The following is a 20,987-nucleotide window of genomic DNA, read 5'->3' on the forward strand; positions in this document are numbered from 1 at the left end:
CAACGTCTAGGGAACGAGCTGCGATTACTGTAAATTCTACTCAGTCAAAACATCTTGTTTGGGGGTCCATAGATCCACAGTCAGGTCGTCTGCTTCGGTGCCGCCCCACTTTTGTTAGGCAGTGGCTCCTCATATAGCGAAGTCCTAGTATTCCTGCATATGCTCCCCGCAGCTATACGTATATGCTCCCCGCTGGCGCCTCCACAAGGACACTGCGCAGTTGACGACAACTCCATGAGAGTTGCGATAGATCTGCGAGGGCAATAAGGGTACGGGGCAATAAGGGTACAGTCGCGTCGAAGACTGGCCAATGGTCCCGGGAACATAGACGCTAACAGACGCACTGGTCAAGTTCGTCGGAACCTCTAATGCCGAAACAAGTGTACTTAGTCGACATTGTTGTTGGCGAGAAAAAAACTTAATTTACAGAAAGGCGGAGAGGTCGTCCTGAGCTACAGCTTGATCTGGCCTGCCACTCTACCTTAGGGAAAAGGGATGGGAAGGTAAAGGGCTGATGAATGATGATGACGGTGATGATATGAGGGGAGGTGCGTATATACAGGTTTACAACGTCGTGGTATCTCTCAAGCCGTGCGTCTAGCCAAGTGGCTTGTAGAAAGGCCATCGCGGCACTTGTAATCAAAGCCGGTTGAGCTATTTGCAACCTGCTTGCACTGCTTGCATTAGGTCAAGGACCCAAAAGAAACTCGTCTGATAGCGACCTCTTATCGACGTTTCCAATGGAAGAGACCAGCTGCTGTCGTTCTTGCGCGTACGCGGGACAAATGCTAAATGTGTGAGCAAGGGTTCCTTTCACCTGACAGTATTCGCAATTTGGGCTACTGTCATTGCAACCTATGAGATGTCCTTAACGCTTACTGTATGCGACACCAAGGCGAATCCGGTGCACCATGCTTGTTTAGCTTCTACTACCCAACAAAGAAATGTTGTTGGGTAATTCAGCCAACTACAGATTGATAAACTATTGTGTTGGCGTTGTACGGAGACATTCAAAGGGGCATCCGGGCGCTTCGGGTTTCACAGTGAGAGGGACGTTGCCATTTTGGATTTCTTTGCGTCTCCAATCATGCATTGTATTGTTAATTTTTCAACAGCGCAAAGCGCGAAGACTCAAAGAAACACAGAAATGACAGGATCTCCGTTCTGACTTTAGTAATTAATATTTTTCTGGAACGATGGGATATTGTTCAATTTACACAAGAACACAAAGATAACGTTACATAAGCAAAAACACCCCCATCGAGACCGACAATAGATCGGGCTGCCATGACCTCCTAATGACGGAGTGGCCCCGTTAGAACGGCGAGGACAAGAGCGTCTTTAGCGACTTCTTGAGACAGCGTGTTCACCTACAAAGAACGGTTTTTGCATCGCAAGTCTCTCCATAGTGATCTGTGCATCCCTTTCTTTTGTCCTCGTTCTCTCAAGGCCCTGGCACATGGTATTTCAGTTCAGTTCAGTTCAGTTTTATTTCCTTAAAGACCCCTGTGCTAGGGGTATTACATAAGGGGTGGGTACAGTTGATAATGCAAATATAAACACAGGTATACAGAAAAAATTGTACATGGAAGCTACATTTTCGCAAGTGCATAAAAACAAATAATAACACGTGAAAAAAGCAGGTTATTGATTAGCCAACAAGGACACATTTTCGAGAAACGATGTCGGGCAAGTGATAGCAGCTACGTGGTGGGGAAGGGCGTTCCAATCTGATGCTGTGCGGGAAAAAAAAGACGAGGAAAAAGTAGTTGTGTGGGAGCGTGGGCGTAAGACTTGTAATGGATGCCTAGTTCGTAGCGATATGCGTGCGGGTGGTGTGATATCAGGCTCGTGAAATAAGGAACTGTAAAAAAACTTATGAAAGAGGCAAAGGCTAGCAGTAGCGCGGCGACGTGCAAGGGGCTGTAGATCAGATTTTGTTCTTAAGGATGATACGCTTACGTCGTATGAGTAGGATGAATGGATGTATCTGACGACGCGGTTTTGAAAGGACTCGAGCTCATTAACTAGATAGACTTGATATGGATTCCAGATGGGTGATGCGTATTCAACTTTCGGTCTGATAAGGGATTTGAAAGCTAGGAGTTTTACGTTCTGCGGGGCGTCACGCAGGTGTCGTCTCATGAAGCCAAAAGTTCGGTTAGCTGATGAAAGTATGTTAGAAATATGCGTACTCCAACTGAGATCACGAGAAAGTGTGACGCCCAAGTACTTAAACGATTCTACTGATTCTAAGGGAACGTTTACTATAGTATAAGAGGACAGGAAAGGGTTACGGCCACGGGTAAAAGATATATGTTTACATTTGTTGGGATTAAGAGTCATCAGCCAATTTTCACTCCAAGACTGCACGTTGTTAAGATTTTGTTGTAAGGTGTTTTCGTCAGTAGCATTAGAAACTGGATGGTAAATCACGCAGTCATCGGCGAAAATTCGTATCTTACAAGATACGTGTTGGGGTAAATCATTAATGTAAATTAAAAAAAGAAGAGGACCGAGAACTGATCCCTGAGGGACTCCAGAAGTTACAGGGAGAAGAGTGGATGATTTGTCATTTACAGAAACGAATTGGTAGCGATCAGTAAGGAATGCTTCGAGCCATTGGAGTACGTCACTGTGTAAGTTCAAAGAAGAAAGCTTTAGTAGTAAGTGGCGGTGAGAAACTTTGTCAAAAGCCTTTTCATAGTCCAGAAAAATAGCGTCAGTTTGTTGGTTAGAGTCTAGGTTTACATGTAAGTCGTGTAGAAACAGAGCTAGTTGCGTTTCGGTAGAGAAACCTTTGCGGAACCCGTGCTGTGCCGAATGAAAAAATTGATTTGCGTCCAAATGATTTAGGATCAGGGAGTAGATGACGTGTTCCATGATTTTGCAAGGAAGACTAGTTAGAGAAATGGGTCGATAATTTAGCGGTGTGTTCTTATTACCAGACTTGTAGATGGGAATGACCTTCCCCACCTTCCAGTCGTGAGGCATGGAACCTGTAGAAAGTGACTGCGAGAATATAAGACACAAAAATGATGAAGAAATATATTTTGTATTTTTTAGCAGTTTAGAGTTTATACCATCTATACCTGCTGAGGATGAAAGTTTAAGGTTTTCAATTATGCGCAAAACACCATCAGGATAAAACACCACGTTCGGCATGCTAGAAACTATGTTGCAGGGGACATTAGTCAATGGAACGTTATTATCATTAGAAAATACTGACGAAAATGCGTTGTTAAATATGAGTGCGCACTCAGTTTCAGGCACTATTTCACCCATATCATCAACAAGAGTTACAGTGCGTGTGTTACTTGGGTTGATAACTTTCCAAAATTTCTTGGGGTTGTCTGTTAACATTTTAGGTAAGTCATTATTGAAAAAAGACCATTTGGCATTGCGGACAGCACGTAAGTATTCACTCTCAGCGGCGTAATATTTATCCCATGAAGTTGGGCTTGGTTTCAACTTGGCACTACGAAAAAGTCTTTTTTTCTTATTTTCCAACCTCTTTAAATTATTATTGAACCAGGGATTCTGATGATTCGCACGGAATGTTAGTTTCGGAATATACTGGTTTGCTAGTTCATTCATTTTATTTCTAAACAGTTCCCAGTTGTCTTCAACAGACCGTTCATTGAATGAGGTTTCAAAGACTGCAAAAAAAGTGCATAATTCTTCATTTATAGCTTCAAAATTTGCTTTTTCATACAGGTTGATAGTTTTGCTGGAAAGAACACGGGGTGCTGGGGCAAAGTCAAATGTGGCATGAATTACACTGTGGTCGCTGATAGGGCGAAGGTAGGTAACCGATGATAATGTCTCTGGATGGTCAGTAAGTATAAGGTCCAAAATGTTTGCGCAGTCGCGCGTTACACGTGTCGGCTCTGAGATAAGCTGTGTTAAGTTGAAATTCAAACAGATGTCGATGAAATCCTTCGCCTCAGTGTTATTTATTGTGGAAGTTAGGTTATTCCAATCAATAATGGGAAAATTGAAATCACCGAACAGAAGGATATGGGCGTTAGGATGGCTTACTGTAATCTGGCATAAAGTACTGTTAAGTTCTGGTGAGAAGTTTGGATTACTGGTAGGTGGCCTGTAGCACACACCTAGAAGGACATATCGAGGGGAAGAGCGAATAAGAAGCCATAGTATTTCTAAGTTCGAAGAAATAATAATGGGTGTACAGGATAATTCACGACTACAAGCAATAAGAACGCCCCCCCCGCGTGCCTCTTGACGGTCGCAGCGATAAACATCGAAGTTTGGCAAGTCTTGGACTACTTCATCGTCCCTAATTTCACTTGTGAGCCACGTTTCTGTTATAACTAGCAAGTTGCTGTTAGATGACGTCACGAGATTTGATATTGCGTCACGTTTGGGAATGAAACTGCGGGCATTAGTGTAAACGATAGATAGGGAAAGGTTTTTCTTAGCGGCGGAAGGGCGGTTATTAACTGCATGAATTTTGTGCAATGACTGCTACTGAATATTTTTAACTGATTTCGTCGAATCGTCATATTCATAGCGCTGGGAACCTATAACGAGCGTTTTGAAACGCATGGAAAAAGGCAGAGATTGACTTTTGGCGTAGGCGATAAGATGTTTTCGGGCGTTCCGAACTGCGGGTGAAAAATGTTCGCTCACGCTATAATTTGTGCCTTTCAGTTTGCGGCCGTTAGACAGGACAGATTCTTTCGTTTTATATGACGCGAATTTGATAATGATGGGACGGTGCCGGTTAGGTGAATAGCGTCCAAGGCGATGAGCACGTTCAATATCTTTGGACTCAAGGTTTACATTCATGATATCCGTGATTTCATCAATGATCAGCTTTTCTGATTCTGCAAAGGTTTCTTTGGGGTTAGTATCAGGAAGGCCATAGAAAATTAGATTATTCCTTCGGGACCGGTTGTCTGCATCGTCTAGGCGATTTACGAGGCCGGATATCACGCTGGCAGTTTGAGCAGCGGCATATTTGACAGCTTCTAATTCATTTTGAAGTGGTATCATGGCCTGGTAATGATGTTCCAGTTCGGTCATTCGTTTGTTCAAGTCCATTAGAATCTTATCAGTATTTAAAATCTGACTTTTTAGGCCTTGAACTTCACTGATTAGTGTATTCTGACTGGCTGAAATCTTCTGCAATTCTTTCAACACAACGTTCGTGTCGGGTCCCGGGTTAGTTTCAACGTCGCCAGAGAGTATTAGTAAGCGGCGAATCCCTTCCACACATTCACCCATAAGAGCAAGGCAGCAATGGGGGCTCGGAAGCTGCACCAGACAATAGTCGCTACACCTCTTAGCAAAAAGGCTGTGCCTTGTACCAACCTGCATGGCGAAAACCAGTGGGTTAGACGACAGTGTCGTGGCGCAGCCACCGAGCCCACAGGGGGGCCGCAGTGGTAGGCTGTCTTTTATAGTAGACGAGCTGGAGAGCGTCGATGTCGATGCAGGAACCCACGATGAATCGAGCATCCATTGCTGCGCTGGCAGTACGTAGGTAAGCGGAAAGGCGCAGTCATGTGCGGCGCCTCGCTGATCCAAAAACCGGTCACAAAATGGCGCATGCTCCGAGGGGGTCCGGGAACAAGCAGCCGCCAGTGCGGGCAGCAGCACGTGCGAAAGGGCAGCGGCGATCATCTGCATGGCGAAAACCAGTGGGTTAGACGACAGTGTCGTGGCGCAGCCACCGAGCCCACAGGGGGGCCGCAGTGGTAGGCTGTCTTTTATAGTAGACGAGCTGGAGAGCGTCGATGTCGATGCAGGAACCCACGATGAATCGAGCATCCATTGCTGCGCTGGCAGTACGTAGGTAAGCGGAAAGGCGCAGTCATGTGCGGCGCCTCGCTGATCCAAAAACCGGTCACAAAATGGCGCATGCTCCGAGGGGGTCCGGGAACAAGCAGCCGCCAGTGCGGGCAGCAGCACGTGCGAAAGGGCAGCGGCGATCATCTGCATGGCGAAAACCAGTGGGTTAGACGACAGTGTCGTGGCGCTAGCAAGGTTTTTTTTTTTAATTATGGTGTTTTACGTACCAAAAGCACTTTCTGATTATGAGGCACGCCGTAGTGGAGGACTCCGGAAATTTCGACCACCTGAGGTTCTTTAACGTGCACCTAAACCTAAGTACACGGGTGTTTTCACATTTCGCCTCCATCGAAATGCGGCCGCCATGGCCGGGATTCGATCCCGCGACGTCGCTCTCAGCAGCCCAACACCATAGCCACTAAGCAACCACGGCGGGGCTAGCAAGGTTGTGTAGCCATCAAAACTTTTTACGCTGGCGTATACATTCAACACCATTGCTCACAGCAACAGGAGTCCTGCTGACTTTATCCTTTAAAGACAGTTTCGCAAGACGTCAACTCCAGCGCTGCTGCTCGTGTGCAGACGTTATCATTGGTGACATTATCGGAATGGTGCGCAACCTACCTGACTATAATAGTTAAGAATTCAATAAGCTCTACAACAGCTCCCCGCTGTGGAAATTGGCTAACGTCGTGCCCGTATTCAAGTCCGGAAACAAACAAATAATACCAAATTATAAGCCAAAATCTTTACTTTCCACCAGCTCTAAGCTCTTGGAGCACATTATTCACAAGCACATTGTGGTATACCTAAATGCAAACAATATTATTTCCCGATCACAGCACGGTTTTCGTGCTGGCTACTCCACTGTTACACAGTTGCTTGAATTTACGCACGACATTGCTTCTTCCCTTAACAGCTGAGGACAGCTTGATGCCATATTTATTGACTATTCCAAGGCCTTCGATTTGGTTTGTCATGCTAAGCTTTCAGTTAAACTTCGTACATTTTTGGTGACAGCAAGCTGGTCGATTGGATAGCTCATTACTTAGGGTTGCGCTCTCAATTTGTTACGTTTAACCGCGCGAAGTCATCAGAGGTACAGATTACATCTGGGGTGCCTCAAGGCTCGGTGCTGGGGCCGCTTTTGTTCATTATTTTCATAAATGACGTTGCAGAAATCATCGGCGATACTCAAGATAAACTTAGAATGTATGCAGACGATTGCGTTATCCACAACACCATCTCTGATGCTCATAATCAGGTCGCGGTAAATAACGGTTCTTTTTTTCGTTGTATTGTAACTGGAGTGAAACCTGGCAAATGTCTATTAACTTCAAAAAGACTGTAGCTATGACGTTTTCAAACAAGAAACAGCCCCTTTCTTTTACTTATACTAATGACGGGCTCAGTCTAATACATGTTACGGAGTTTAAGTACCTCGGTGTAACTTTAACATCAAATTTAAAATCGCGCAAGCACCTTGAAATAATCTGCAGTAAGGCTCGTCGAAAACTTTGGTATCTCCAATGTACGTTAAGCAGCTCGACAAGAGAATGCAAATTGACTGCGTAAAAAACTTTGGTCAGGCCCATGCTAGAATATGCATCGGTTGTTTGGTCACTTCACCTCAAGCACGACATAGCTATGTTATAATCAGTCCAAAAAAAGCAGTCAGGTTCATTTTTCGTCGCTATGACCGGCAATTCTCGCCTACTTCGCATGCGCACGTTTTAACGTTGCAATCTCTCCAACATCGGCGTACTTGGGATCGCGTTATCCTTCTGCATAAGATAGTTCATTCCGGCTTGAGTGTTCTGGCGCCCATTTCTTTTGTTGCAGCTTGTGCACGCTGTACTCGACGATCTGTTCCCCGAACATTGTGCGCTTCAGGTCGAATCTTGATTGTTTTAAGTTTTCCTTCTTTTTGCGGACGCTGGAATTATGGAATAAACTTGATGGGTCTCTGCACAGACTTGGTACTGAGCATTTTGAAAAAGAATTGCCTAATTATGTATTCTGTTAAGGTTTTCTTGTATTCTGGTGAATTTTGTAGAATGTATTTGTAACTGTATTTTTTTTATTGTTCTGTACTCACTGCTGCTATGTCTCAGAAACTGAGACAGCAGCATTTGTAAATAAAAAAAAAAAATAAACGCACATGTTGGCTATTATGAAATTTCCGCCAGGATTGGGGGTGCGGACGTCAACAGAACCAACAAACCACTGCCCCGCCACCGTAGCGTGATGTTATGGATTGCAAAGTATTTTGGCAATTTGGGGTCGTTTTCCTTTCAGAAAAGGTCGTAGTTTACGAGGCTGAGTCTTCAAATCCTTTATTTGCAATGGGATTCTCGTTTATCCCTAAACTGTTGTGTGCAGACGCTGTCCAATTAATGACGTCACTAAGCGCCAGGTGATGTCGCCAGCCAACTCTAGTTCTTGTTTCATTTTAGGCTGACCAAAACTCAGCTCACGGTAAGACAGAGCATATTCGTATTCTCAGTGTGTAGCTCGACTATTATAGCTTAATATTCCGTCAATTGAAAATCATCTTGCATGAGAGAGAGAGAGAGGGGGGGAAGCAAAAGAAAGACAAGTTAACCATAAAAACTGCATAACTCTAAGTCGCGCCATTCGGTTCATGCGTGTATAGTGTTCAGCAGAACGTGCAACGCAAACTTCACTCAGCTCCATAAGGCTGCCAATAATAAGGACATTATTAAGCTAGCCGTTGACCGAGTCGATCGCTGTAACAAAAAATTTCAAACTTCCCGCACCAAGCTAGTTGTGGACCATCTAGCGGCAAAAAAAGCAAACTAACTGCTGCAGTGAGGAAAAGCTTCTCTAGGTGGCTGTAGCGTCTAATGTAAAGATTTTCTTTTTAAAATTGCGTTTCCAAAGTCAAAATACCAAGGCTGCTATGTTAGCATAGACAAGTTGAAATAACGAGCAAGGGTTTTTAACACAGTGGTAAAACCGGTCGCACGTAACCGAAAAAATTAAATTAAATTATGGGGTATTACGTGCCAAAACCACTTTCTTATTATGAGGCACGCCGTAGTGGAGGGCTCCGGAAATTTCGACCACATGGGGTTCTTCAATGTGCACCTAAATCTAAGTACACGCCTGTTTTCGCATTTCGCCCCATCGAAATGCGGCCGCCGTGGCCGGCATTCGATCCCGCGACCTCACATAACCGAGTAAACGCCAAATCTATTACTGTACTGCAACACTGTATAGACGACAGTAAACCACGGCTACACTGCCTGTGATGTAAGGATACGCTGTTACTCGTCTTTTTCTTTTAGATGTACATGTCACTGACCTTTGTTAAAGAAACGTCATCTATTCGTTAGCAGCAAATGTACTTTTATCATTTTAATTCTGAAAGCCGGCTCCACTGCAACATCAAACCAAGAGTTGTGCTGCTATGAACGCTATCCGTGCTTGAGGAGCAAGATCTAAGTCATGAGACATCGTTCCCGATTCACTAACAATTCTAAGCAAAAAGCTCACCACGCGTACTGAAGTGCGGAAAAAAAAAAGTTGTTCCGACACCGGGAATCGAACCCGGGCCTCCTGGGTGAGAGCCAGGTATCCTAACCACTAGACCATGCCGGAGGACGGAGCTTCCAGCTGTTATTATGCATATTCAAATTTCTTTCGTATATTTTGGCGCAAATTATTTCAGCATACATTTGATGTAATACGAGGAAGCGTGAGGCGATAATCGACACTTAGCTGAGCTCACTTTGCGAAACTGAGCAACCCACCAATGGCGGGAATTGGAAGTCGGTGAGGGGGATCGGCACTTTACCAGCACTTCCACTCATTCTGACTGTGGTGAGGGTGCGTAATGCTGCCAGTGCCGTTAAGTTCAATTTTTTTTATCGATACCAAGTATGTCCAACGTTGTACTGACGAAAGATATCTGTGGTAGCAGCCAAAAAAGTCGACGAAAATATCTTGTCAAGCTCGCCCTTGTCAAAACGTTGGCTCCAGCCTGACTGACGCTTGCCCTTGATCGACCACTCTTGATCCATTTTAGTCTCCACCGGCTGGGAACCTCCGTCTTGTAAGTCGTCAGCGTCGTTTTCCGCGCCTGAAGCTGCCTCGTTAATACAATACTCTTCCTGCTAAACCGTTCGCTGGTCTCGGCTCCAACTTCACGCAGAGTTATTTCGCGCAGAGTTTAGTTTAATGCCAGATTTTTCTGGCATTGCTTACAAGCAAAGTTAACGGCTTTCTGTAATCTGAAAAGTCAGTTTATCAATCAAGTTTGCACACACTTCTCAGAATTACAGCATGCGTTCTCTCAGCAAAATGAAGGAGCTGGAGAGTTCTTTTTTTTTTTCAGATTTCCTGAAGTTGAACCAAAGTGCGCTAATTTTTATCATATTATTGGAGCCTCAATGAAACATTTGCTGCAAAGAGTCGCCAGAATTTAACCTTTTCAATTAGGTACTTAGGCCTTTGGGCTTTCACTTAAAGGGGTACCTAAGAGGAAATGAGGGTACGCTAGAAGCATTGCCTTACTGTGAGCAGAGTACGCTCAAACAAGACGCACCACCTAAAAATCTTCGCGTTCGGTTCTCGTAACTACATAAGACATTGACACCATCTGCTTGGCACTGCTAACACTACGCCGATAAACGAGGATTACATTACATTCTGATAGCTAACCAGGAGCGCTATCATGCGAAGGCAACATTCAACGCATTGAGTTTCCATTACTTCTAGCCCGAACTCGTTACTAACATTGCAGTCCCGGGGAGAGCGTTCGGAAGAAAAGAAATACCATTCATTTTCTCCACTCTTGAACGCCATTTTCTCTTAGAAATAAATGCAAATAGACTCTCGAAAAACATCAAAATGAATTGCGGGGTTTAATGCACTGAAGCTTCGCAGTCAACTATGATGGATCCCGATGGAGAACTGCCGATTAATTTTGACAATCTGTTTTTATTATTATTTTTTAACTTGCGTCCATAGTAGGCCTCGCGAGCGTTCTTTTGTTGTTATTATTATTGTGCTCATATAGGATTGCGCTCGCCACAACGGGGAATCGAGTCCGGTACCGCATCACTGACCACCGCAGTGTGTTCTCGAAGCATACTTCATCAGATTATATGCTAATTTAGTGTTCTTGGTTGGTGCCCTTTAAGCAACTGTTGCCGAGAGCTGTGACGGTGCTAACCCCCAAAATTTAGCGGAATCTGTACTGTGGCTGAGAGCTCAACTCTCCCTGTAACTATGATAGCAAACAATGAAACAGAGAGATGTATCGTGGAGTTTCTTGTCAAAACTACCGGAAGGAACTTTGGCACTGTAGTGCCTACGGGAGGTGCAAGCGTAACGGATGTACCCCGCTTCGAAATCATGAGCGGTATGCATAAGTTTGCCTAAACTTGGTCCTTCTGGTGGCAAACGGCTTTGTGACTGCGGACATTGATTATCTGAAACGAAATACAGATGCAAACGATTTCCCATTGTTGTGCACGTGCGAATAAAGTTGCTGTCTTCATTGGTTTGCGCCAATACAATCGCCTAATTAGAAACTGAGAAAGGTATGGAGAGTAATAAATAACGCCGCGAGATCGCGTGAAACAACGAGCAGAGGAGATTAGACAAGTCCATGCACTACCCAGCACTGTCATGGTAGCTTTGGAAAGGCGTATACGGAGGCAAGTTCCCCGACCCTTCTCCTTGTGACCTGAGAAATTCAGCTGTCACCACACAGTTCCCCAGATCATCGCGTCGCTGGTTCATGAACAAACAGGCTGACGCCGCGCCATGTATACCATGTTTGGAAGTTTCGGATTGCAGCGCCAGATTTAGCTCTAGCGTTTTCTTCCTGGAAACTCTGCGGTGTTTCACCAGTCTGGCCTTTGCCGTGGCAGGAACGACGACGACTGGGCACGGGTCTGGCACGTGGAACGCCACAGGCGCTGCTACCACGAGCTGCTGTCGCACATGAGCTGGGTCTGCGAGAAGGACATCTACAAGATGCGCCGCCGAAAGAGGGAAGCACCTATGGACAAGGACACCGGTGAGCACTGCAATGCGCACCTGCGAATGCGCGTATAACTGGGAGTGTACACCTAAGTTGTATTGTAAAATTGCACTTCTCTAAAGTCAAAGAGGCCGGCCGCACCAGTGGTAAAAAACTAAAGAAAGCAGGTTGCCACACGACGTTCTAATTTCCACACAAGATTTCCATGACCTGACCGGCTTTACACCGGCACTTGCTTGGAACAACATAATAGCCTTCGATTAGCGAAGATTACACTGCATTTTAATGGAACAAAAGAGTTGACTTAGCGGGTTTCTAGAACAACTTGTGCAGGGAAAAAGGCTGCAAACGCAGAAATAATATTGAAATTCGTGAAGTCACCTGACATGCCGACAATGCAGTTTAGGCACGAAATTCAGAAAGCGGAACCTCGGTTCTGTTTGCTTCGACCGTTCTCTCTTAAAAATGCAAACAGTCTTCACAGAGTACTTAACTAAACTGGTTTATCACAGTGCGCTGTAACAGCGACAGGTCCCTGCAGTGTCGGAATTCAAATACTTTATCAGTCATGCAGTGTCAGAATTCGAATACACCGAGTCCGTGATGACTACTTCCCGCGACGCAAACATTTTAAGCATGAAGCACTTTTAGCTCCCGTTGTCGGCGACCTTCAGGTGACCTTGAGCCAAAAGCCAGAGCCGTTATCTAGGCACTCAAACGAGAACATCTGGTACTAAAATGAGATCATCCGGGAACGTTGCGAGAACAAAAATGTGGATGACGCTTAAGCATCGCCTTTAAGAGTGAAATGCGATAGCATTCAGAGATCACTGACTGCTTCAAACGCTTCCAGGCAACTGCAGCTTATGTAAACGTAATAGAGAGTTTTAGTTTAGGGGACGCAAGTGGCTTGCGTACGCAAGATCTAGGGGCGACGGTACTGCGCATGCGCAGACCGCTACGTCTACTTGCGTCCTAGGGTTGTTTGGCCGGCCGAGAATATCGCTGCCCCTAAGTGGTCACGTTACCCACGTGACTCTCGTGGTGTAGGAGAACTTACGTGTAGCTAGCGGGTAGATAATCTAATGAATATTTCGCCAAGTGTTGACAGACGTCGTTTTTATATAAATTAGAGAGGTTTAGCATGTCCGGTATTCGGATAAACGCAGTTGGGGCCTTGGGGCGGAGCCATAAACGGAAGCGTCCTGCATGGTGCATCCATCTGGCAGCGCAAAGCTCAAACAGAAAAAAATTACCTAATATTGCTGTAACCAAGTCTATTCTACTTGCCTGCTGGTGTAAATTTTCGGCACTGGCGTAATTGTGTTGCTGCCAAAAATTTATACCCGCAGCAATGTAATATACACTTGGTTACTGCAATATTAGCTGTTTATGTCTGTTTGAGCGTTGCGCCACCAGGCGGGAGCACCATGCAGGCCGCTCTAGTTCATGGCTCCGCCCCAACGCCCCAGCCTGCGTTTACCCGATTACCGGACACTCTAAACCTCTCTATGAACTGCTTTTAATAAAAATAGTTTTATGTGCTTTACTTCATATGCTTGATTTGATGTTTTAAAAATGATAACGCAGCAGAGATCAGACGTACATGGCGCTGCGAGCGCATGCGACCTCAACGCGGCTTGCGTTTGGGGCCGCTAACCTATAACGTCTTCCTGCTTGCGTACGCAAACGCAAACGCACCCAAGCGCTAGGGGCCCCAATGCCTTGCGTCCCCTAAACTAAAGCTCTCTAACGTTTAGTGGGAAACGCTGGCGGTGAATGCTGTGCATGGCGAGTCTTCTGGTAGAAACGCGGTATTTGTAAAACTGACATCGTTGATGAATCTACGTGAACTTGAACTTGAATTTGAATGGGCACGGAATAATATTCTCGAAAGAAGTGGAAAAACGCTAAGCCTATAGCCCATGGAAATATCGTTTTTGCCACGAAAAATAAGTTCCCTCGAAAGTGCTGCTGAATCGCATACGTGACTCCCCCCGCACTAGCTGACTCCCATTTTGGTGATAAATAAACAAATAGGCACGGAATAATATTCTCGAAAAAAATAGAAAAACGCTAAGCCTAAAGCCAATGAAAATATCGTTTCTGCCACGAAAAATAAGTTCCCTCGAAAGTGCTGCTGAATCGCATCCATTACGCCTCCCGCACTAGCTGACTCCTAGTTAAGCGATAAATAAACGAATAGGTGCGGAATAATATTCTCTAAGAAAATAGAAAAAACGCTAAGCCTATAGCCCATGGAAATATCGTTTTTCCCACGAAAAATAAGTTCTCTGGAAAGTGCTGCTGAATCGCATATATTACTCCCCCCGCACTAGCTGACTCCCATTTAGGCGATTAATAAACAAATGGGCACGGAATAATATTCTCGAAAAAAGCGGAAAAACAATAAGCCTATAGCCCATGGAAATATCGTTTTTGCCACAAGAAATAAGTTCGCTCGAAAGTGCTGCTGAATCGCATAAATTACGCCCCCCGCACTAGCTGACTCCCATTTAGGCGATAAATAAACGAATGGGCGCGGAATAATATTCTCGAGAAAGGTGGAAAATTGGAAGCCCTTGGAAATATCGTTTTTGCCACGAAATATAAGTTCCCTCGAAAGTGCTGCTAAATCAGATATATTACGCCGCCCGCAGTAGCTGACTCCCATTTAGGCCATAAATAAACGAATGGGCACAGAATAATATCCTCGAGAAAAGTGGAAAAACACTAAGCCTATAGCCCATGGAAATATTGCCACGTGTACTTATCTTTATCGGGCGACCACGTTTCGCCGCCTAACAAATGTTATCGCACAGCGCGGGACGCGCCTGCATGTATCCGAAGTTTCTGGAAAGTTATCGATGCTTCTATTCGCTGACTTTTGTCGCCGAACCTTATGTTATCCGATTTCATCGCCTGACGCGAATGATGTACAACTTTGTGGAAGGCACGCGGGTCCCAACGATTAGTCTGGAACATTCGACGATTGATGTATAAAAGCCGACGCGCCTGACCCGTTGATCAGATTTCGACGATCGCCGACCGTGTTCGCCGCTATCGTTGTGCTATAAGTGTAGCCTGTTTTGTGGGCACAGGTTCGCCCAATAAAGGTTAGTTTTGTCGTTCACAGTAGTGCTACTGTGTTCTTCAACGTCACCACCACGTGACATCTGGTGGAGGTGCTTCACGTTCATGTACCGGACGCCCCCGACAAGCCGTAATTCAAGCCCGGACCGCAAAGACAACAGCAACGTCGTCCCGGAACGTCGAGCAAGCCACCGGCTACAGCAGCTTCACCCGGAACACGGAATTCTACCAGAGACGACCAAGAAGACCGTCCGAGAAGATCGTCCAGAGACCACCAAGAAGACAGCCTCAATGGCAGCCTCAGCGGCCCCAGTAGTTCTGCAGCAGCCCAGGGAGCCACCGACGTTCCGCGGTTCCACACTTGAGGACCCGGAAAGCTGGCTGAAGATGTATGAGATGGTCTCTACGTTTAACAGTTGGGATAGCGACGACAAGCTGCGACATGTGTATTTCGCATTGGAAGACGCCGCCAGGACCTGGTTCGAGAATCGAGAATCCACCTTAACGACGTGGGACCTGTTCCGAAGCGGCTTCTTGCAAACATTTACAAGCGTAGTGCGAAAAGAGCGAGCCCAAGCTCTACTAGACACCAGAACGCAGCTGCCAAATGAGACGATCGCGATCTTCACGGAGGAGATGGCCCGTCTTTTCCTGCACGCCGACCCGGAAATGTCGGAGGAGAAAAAAGTCCGCTTCCTGATGCGGGGCGTCAAGCAAGATCTTTTCGCCGGACTTATTCCTAACTCACCGAGGACTGTAGCTGAGTTTTCTGCAGAGGCATCGACGATCGAGAGAACTCTGGAGATGCGCACCCGGCAATATAACCGCCAGGGGCTCACGCCGCAGTACGCGATCCAAGGATGGGTTCCGAAGACCTTCAAGAGACCATCAGGGCCATTGTGCGCGAAGAACTGCGCAAGGTCCTGCCTTCGTCGCAGCCTCAAGTGACCTCGGTCGCCGACATCGTGAAATATGAGGTTCAACGATCACGATGAACCTCATCGTGATCGGCGCTGCGTCCAGAAGTACTGCACGCCCTACATGACGATCCGACTGCTGGGCACTTCGGTTTCTCCCGGACGCTATCGAGGATACAAGAAAGGTATTAGAGACCTTTAGCGTGTCCGGTATTCGGGCAAGCGCGGGCGGTTTTCCGGTTTAGCGGGGGCGTCAACGTGATCGGCCAGATTGGTGGCGCCAGCTGGTGGCGCAAAGCTCAACCACACAAACACAGAGCTAATTACTGTATTCTGCTTAGCTGCTGGCGTAAATTTTCGACAGTGGCGTAATCGTGTTCACAATTACGCCGCTGCCAAAAATTTGCACGGGTGGCGAAGCAGGATATGGTGAGTTACTGCAGTTTTAGCTATGCGTTTGTGCGGTTGAGCTCTACAACACCAGGCGGCTTCACCGCTCACGTTTACGCCCCGACCATCCGGTAATCCGCCAAAACCACTCTCGTTTACCGGAAAGTCTCTATTACTGGCCTCACCTAACCACCGATGTCACCAGTTACGTCAAGACATGTCGAGACTGTCAGCGACGCAAGACACTACCGACAAGGCCAGCGGGATTACTACAACCGATCAAGCCTCCTTATCGACCTTTTCAGCAGATCGAGATGGACTCGTTGGGACCATTTCCGACATCAACTTCCGGAAATAAGTGGATCGTCGTTGCGACGGACAATCTCACCCGCTTCGTTGAACTAAAGCTCTGCCGAAAGGCAGTGCAGCCGAAGGGGCGAAATTTTTCGTCGAGAACATCCTGCTGCGACATGGTGCTCCAGAAGTCCTCATCAGGAACGGATCTTACAGCAGAGCTCACGCAAGCCATTCTACAATACAGCCAGACAAGTCACAGGAGGACTACTGCCTACCATCCGCAGACGAGTGGTCTCACGGAGCGCCTGAACAAGACCCTCGCCGACATGCTAGCATGTACGTCGACGTCGAGCACAAGACGTGGGACGCGGTCCTGCCGTACGTAACATTCGCTTACAACACGGCGGTGCAAGAAACAACACAGCTCACGCCATTTAAGCTGGTTTACGGCAGGAACCCGACGACGACGCTCGACGCCATGCTGCCGCACGTCACTGACGAGGAAAATCTTGACGTCGCTACCTATCTCCAGCACGCCGAAGAAGCCCGACAGCTCGCCCGCCTACGGATCAAGAGCCAGCAGAGGACCGATAGCCGACACTACAACATCCGACGACGCTTCGTCGAGTACCAGCCCGGCGACCGTGTTTGGGTGTTGACCCCGATACGCCGACGAGGACTCAGTGAGAAACTACTGCGACGCTATTTCGGACCCTACAAGGTCATCCGACGTATTGGTGCACTGGACTATGAGGTCGCGCCAGACGGCATTTCGCATTCACAGCGGCGCCGCGCACGATCTGAAGTGGTCCACGTGATGCGCCTTGAACCCTTTTACGGACGCTGATGAACTTCCTTATTTTATCGTTTTCTTTGCAACGAGTACTTTTCTTTATTACTTTAGTTTGTTGGCAGCATCGGGTCGATGCTTTTAAGAGAGGGGTAAGGACACGTGTACATATCTTTATCGGGCGACCGCGTTTCACCGCCTAACAAATGTTATCGCACAGCGGGGGACGCGCCTGCATGTAGCCAGCAGCACTTTCGAGGGAAGTTATTTTTTGTGGCAAAAACGATATTTCCATGGGCTATAGGCTTAGTGGTTTTCCAATTTTTTCGAGAATATTAATCCGTGCCCATTCGTTTATTTATCGCCTAAATGGGAGTCAGCTAGTGCGGGGGGGGGGGGGGGGGGGGGCGTAATATATCTGATTCAGCAGCACTTTCGAGGGAAGGTATTTTTTGTGGCCAAAATGGTATTTCCGACAAGAAAATATTTTTCCGACAAAAAATAAAGTGTCTCGAAAGCGCTGGTTCTCCGCATATCTCAGTCCCCGGGACTGCGCAGACACCGTTTCACGCGATAAATAAATGATTGGGCACAGAATAATTTTTGCCCCAAAATCGAAACAACGGTAAGCCCATGAAAATATATAGCCCATGAAAATATCATTTTTCCGACAAAAGATAAAATGTCTCGAAAGCGCTGGTTCTCCGCATATCTCAGTCCCCGGGACTGCGCAGACCCCGTTTCACGCGATAAATAAACGACTGGGCACAGAATAATTTTTGCCCCAAAATCTAAAATACAGTAAGCCTATATATACCCCATGAAAATATAATTTATCTGACAAAATATAAAGTGGCTTACCGTTTTTTCGATTTTGGAGCAAAAATTATTCGGTGCCTAATCCATTAGTTATCGCGTTAAACGGCGTCTGCACAGTTCCGGGGACTGAGATATGCGGAGAACCAGCGCTTTCGAGACGCTTTATATTTTGTCGGAAAAATGATAATTTCATGGGCTATAGGCTTACCGTTTTTTCGATTTTGGGGCAAAAATTATTCTGTGCCTAATCGAATAATTATCGCGTTAAACGGCGTCTGCACAGTCCCTGGGACTGAGATATGCGGAGAACCAGCGCTTCCGAGCCACTTTATTTTTTGTCGGAAAAATGATATTTTCATGGGCTATAGGCTTACCGTTTTTTTGATTTTGGGGCAAAAATTATTCTGTGCCTAATCGATTAGTTATCGCGTTAAACGGCGTCTGCACAGTCCCGGGGACTTAGATATGCGGAGAACCAGCGCTTTCGAGCCACTTTATTTTTTGTCGGAAAAACGATATTTTCATGGGCTATAGGCTTACCGTTTTTTCGATATTGGGGCAAAAATTGTTCTGTGCCTAATCGATTAGTTATCGCGTTAAACGGCGTCTGCACAGTCCCGGGGACTTAGATATGCGGAGAACCAGCGCTTTCGAGCCACTTTATTTTTTGTCGGAAAAATGATATTTTCATGGGCTATAGGCGTACCGTTTTTTCGATTTTGGTGCAAAAATTATTTTGTGCCTAATTGATTAGTTATCGCGTTAAATGGCGTTTGCACAGTGCCGGGGACTGAGATATGCGGAGAACCAGCGCTTTCGAGACACTTTATTTTTTGTCGGAAAAACGATATTTTCATGGGCTATAGGCTTACCGTTTTTTCGATTTTGGGGCAAAAATTATTTTGTGCCTAATCGATTAGTTATCGCGTTAAACGGCGTCTGCACAGTCCCGGGGACTTAGATATGCGGAGAACCAGCGCTTTCGAGACACTTTATTTTTTGTCGGAAAAAGGATATTTTCATGGGCTATAGGCTTACCGTTTTTTCGATTTTGGTGCAAAAATTATTCTGTGCCTAATCGATTAGTTATCGCGTTAAACGGCGTCTGCACAGTCCCGGGGACTTAGATATGCGGAGAACCAGCGCTTTCGAGCCACTTTATTTTTTGTCGGAAAAATGATATTTTCATGGGCTATAGGCGTACCGTTTTTTCGATTTTGGTGCAAAAATTATTCTGTGCCTAATCGATTAGTTATCGCGTTAAACGGCGTCTGCACAGTCCCGGGGACTTAGATATGCGGAGAACCAGCGCTTTCGAGACACTTTATTTTTTGTCGGAAAAAGGATATTTTCATGGGCTATAGGCGTACCGTTTTTTGATTTTGGGGCAAAAATTATTCTGTGCCTAATCGATTAGTTATCGCGTTAAACGGCGTCTGCACAGTCCCGGGGACTTAGATATGCGGAGAACCAGCGCTTTCGAGACACTTTATTTTTTGTCGGAAAAACGATATTTTCATGGGCTATAGGCTTACCGTTTTTTCGATATTGGGGCAAAAATTATTCTGTGCCTAATCGATTAGTTATCGCGTTAAACGGCGTCTGCACAGTCCCGGGGACTGAGATATGCGGAGAACCAGCGCTTTCGAGACACTTTATTTTTTGTCGGAAAAACGATATTTTCATGGGCTATAGGCTTACCGTTTTTTCGATATTGGGGCAAAAATTATTCTGTGCCTAATCGATTAGTTATCGCGTTAAACGGCGTCTGCACAGTCCCGGGGACTTAGATATGCGGAGAACCAGCGCTTTCGAGCCACTTTATTTTTTGTCGAAAAAATGATATTTTCATGGGCTATAGGCGTACCGTTTTTTCGATTTTGGTGCAAAAATTATTTTGTGCCTAATCGATTAGTTATCGCGGTAAACGGCGTCTGCACAGTCCCGGAAACTGAGATATGCGGAGAACCAGCGCTTTCAAGCCACTTTATTTTTTGTCGGAAAAACGATATTTTCATGGGCTATAGGCTTACCGTTTTTTCGATTTTGGGGCAAAAATTATTCTGTGCCTAATCGATTAGTCATCGCGTTAAACGGCGTCTGCGCAGTCCCAGGGACTGAGATATGCGGAGAACCAGCGCTTTCGAGACACTTTATTTTTTGTCGGAAAAACGATATTTTCATGGGCTATAGGCTTACCATTTTTTCCATTTTGGGGCAAAAATTATTCTGTGCCTAATCGATTAGTTATCGCGTTAAACGGCGTTTGCACAGTGCCGGGGATGAGATATGCGGAGAACCAGCGCTTTCGAGACACTTTATTGTTTGTCGGAAAAACGATATTTTCATGGGCTATAGGCTTACCATTTTTTCGATTTTGGGGCAAAAATTATTCTGTGCCTAATCGATTAGTTATCGCGTTAAACGGCGTCTGCACAGTCCCGGGGACTGAGATATGCGGAGAACCAGCGCTTTCGAGACACTTTATTTTTTGTCGGAAAAACGATATTTTCATTGGCTATAGGCTTACCATTTTTTCGATTTTGGGGCAAAAATTATTCTGTGCCTAATCGATTAGTTATCGCGTTAAACGGCGTCTGCACAGTCCCGGGGACTGAGATATGCGGAGAACCAGCGCTTCCGAGCCACTTTATTTTTTGTCGGACAAATGATATTTTCATGGGCTATAGGCTTACCATTTTTTCGATTTTGGGGCAAAAATTATTCTGTGCCTAATCGATTAGTTATCGCGTTAAACGGCGTCTGCACAGTCCCGGGGACTGAGATATGCGGAGAACCAGCGCTTTCGAGACACTTTATTTTTTGTCGGAAAAACGATATTTTCATG

The 20,987-nt window shown here is 45.9% G+C and overlaps 1 protein-coding gene and 1 non-coding gene across 3 annotated transcripts in view; one reads left to right on the plus strand and one right to left on the minus strand.

Moving 5' to 3' along the window:
- Window positions 1–20,987, plus strand: part of Ilp7 (Insulin-like peptide 7) — a 52,758-nt gene that overhangs the window by 7,969 nt on the left and 23,802 nt on the right. For both annotated transcript variants that reach the window (XM_055062214.2, XM_050194505.3), the window contains exon 3: window positions 11,721–11,869. In XM_055062214.2, the coding sequence (XP_054918189.1) occupies window positions 11,721–11,869 (149 nt within the window). The remainder of the gene's footprint in view (window positions 1–11,720; window positions 11,870–20,987) is intronic.
- On the minus strand, window positions 9,370–9,441 carry TRNAE-CUC (transfer RNA glutamic acid (anticodon CUC)). Its single transcript has one exon. It is a non-coding gene; the product is annotated as a tRNA-Glu (tRNA).

This window comes from Dermacentor andersoni, chromosome 10 (assembly GCF_023375885.2).
Source record: "Dermacentor andersoni chromosome 10, qqDerAnde1_hic_scaffold, whole genome shotgun sequence".
In the NCBI taxonomy this organism is placed as follows: domain Eukaryota; kingdom Metazoa; phylum Arthropoda; class Arachnida; order Ixodida; family Ixodidae; genus Dermacentor; species Dermacentor andersoni.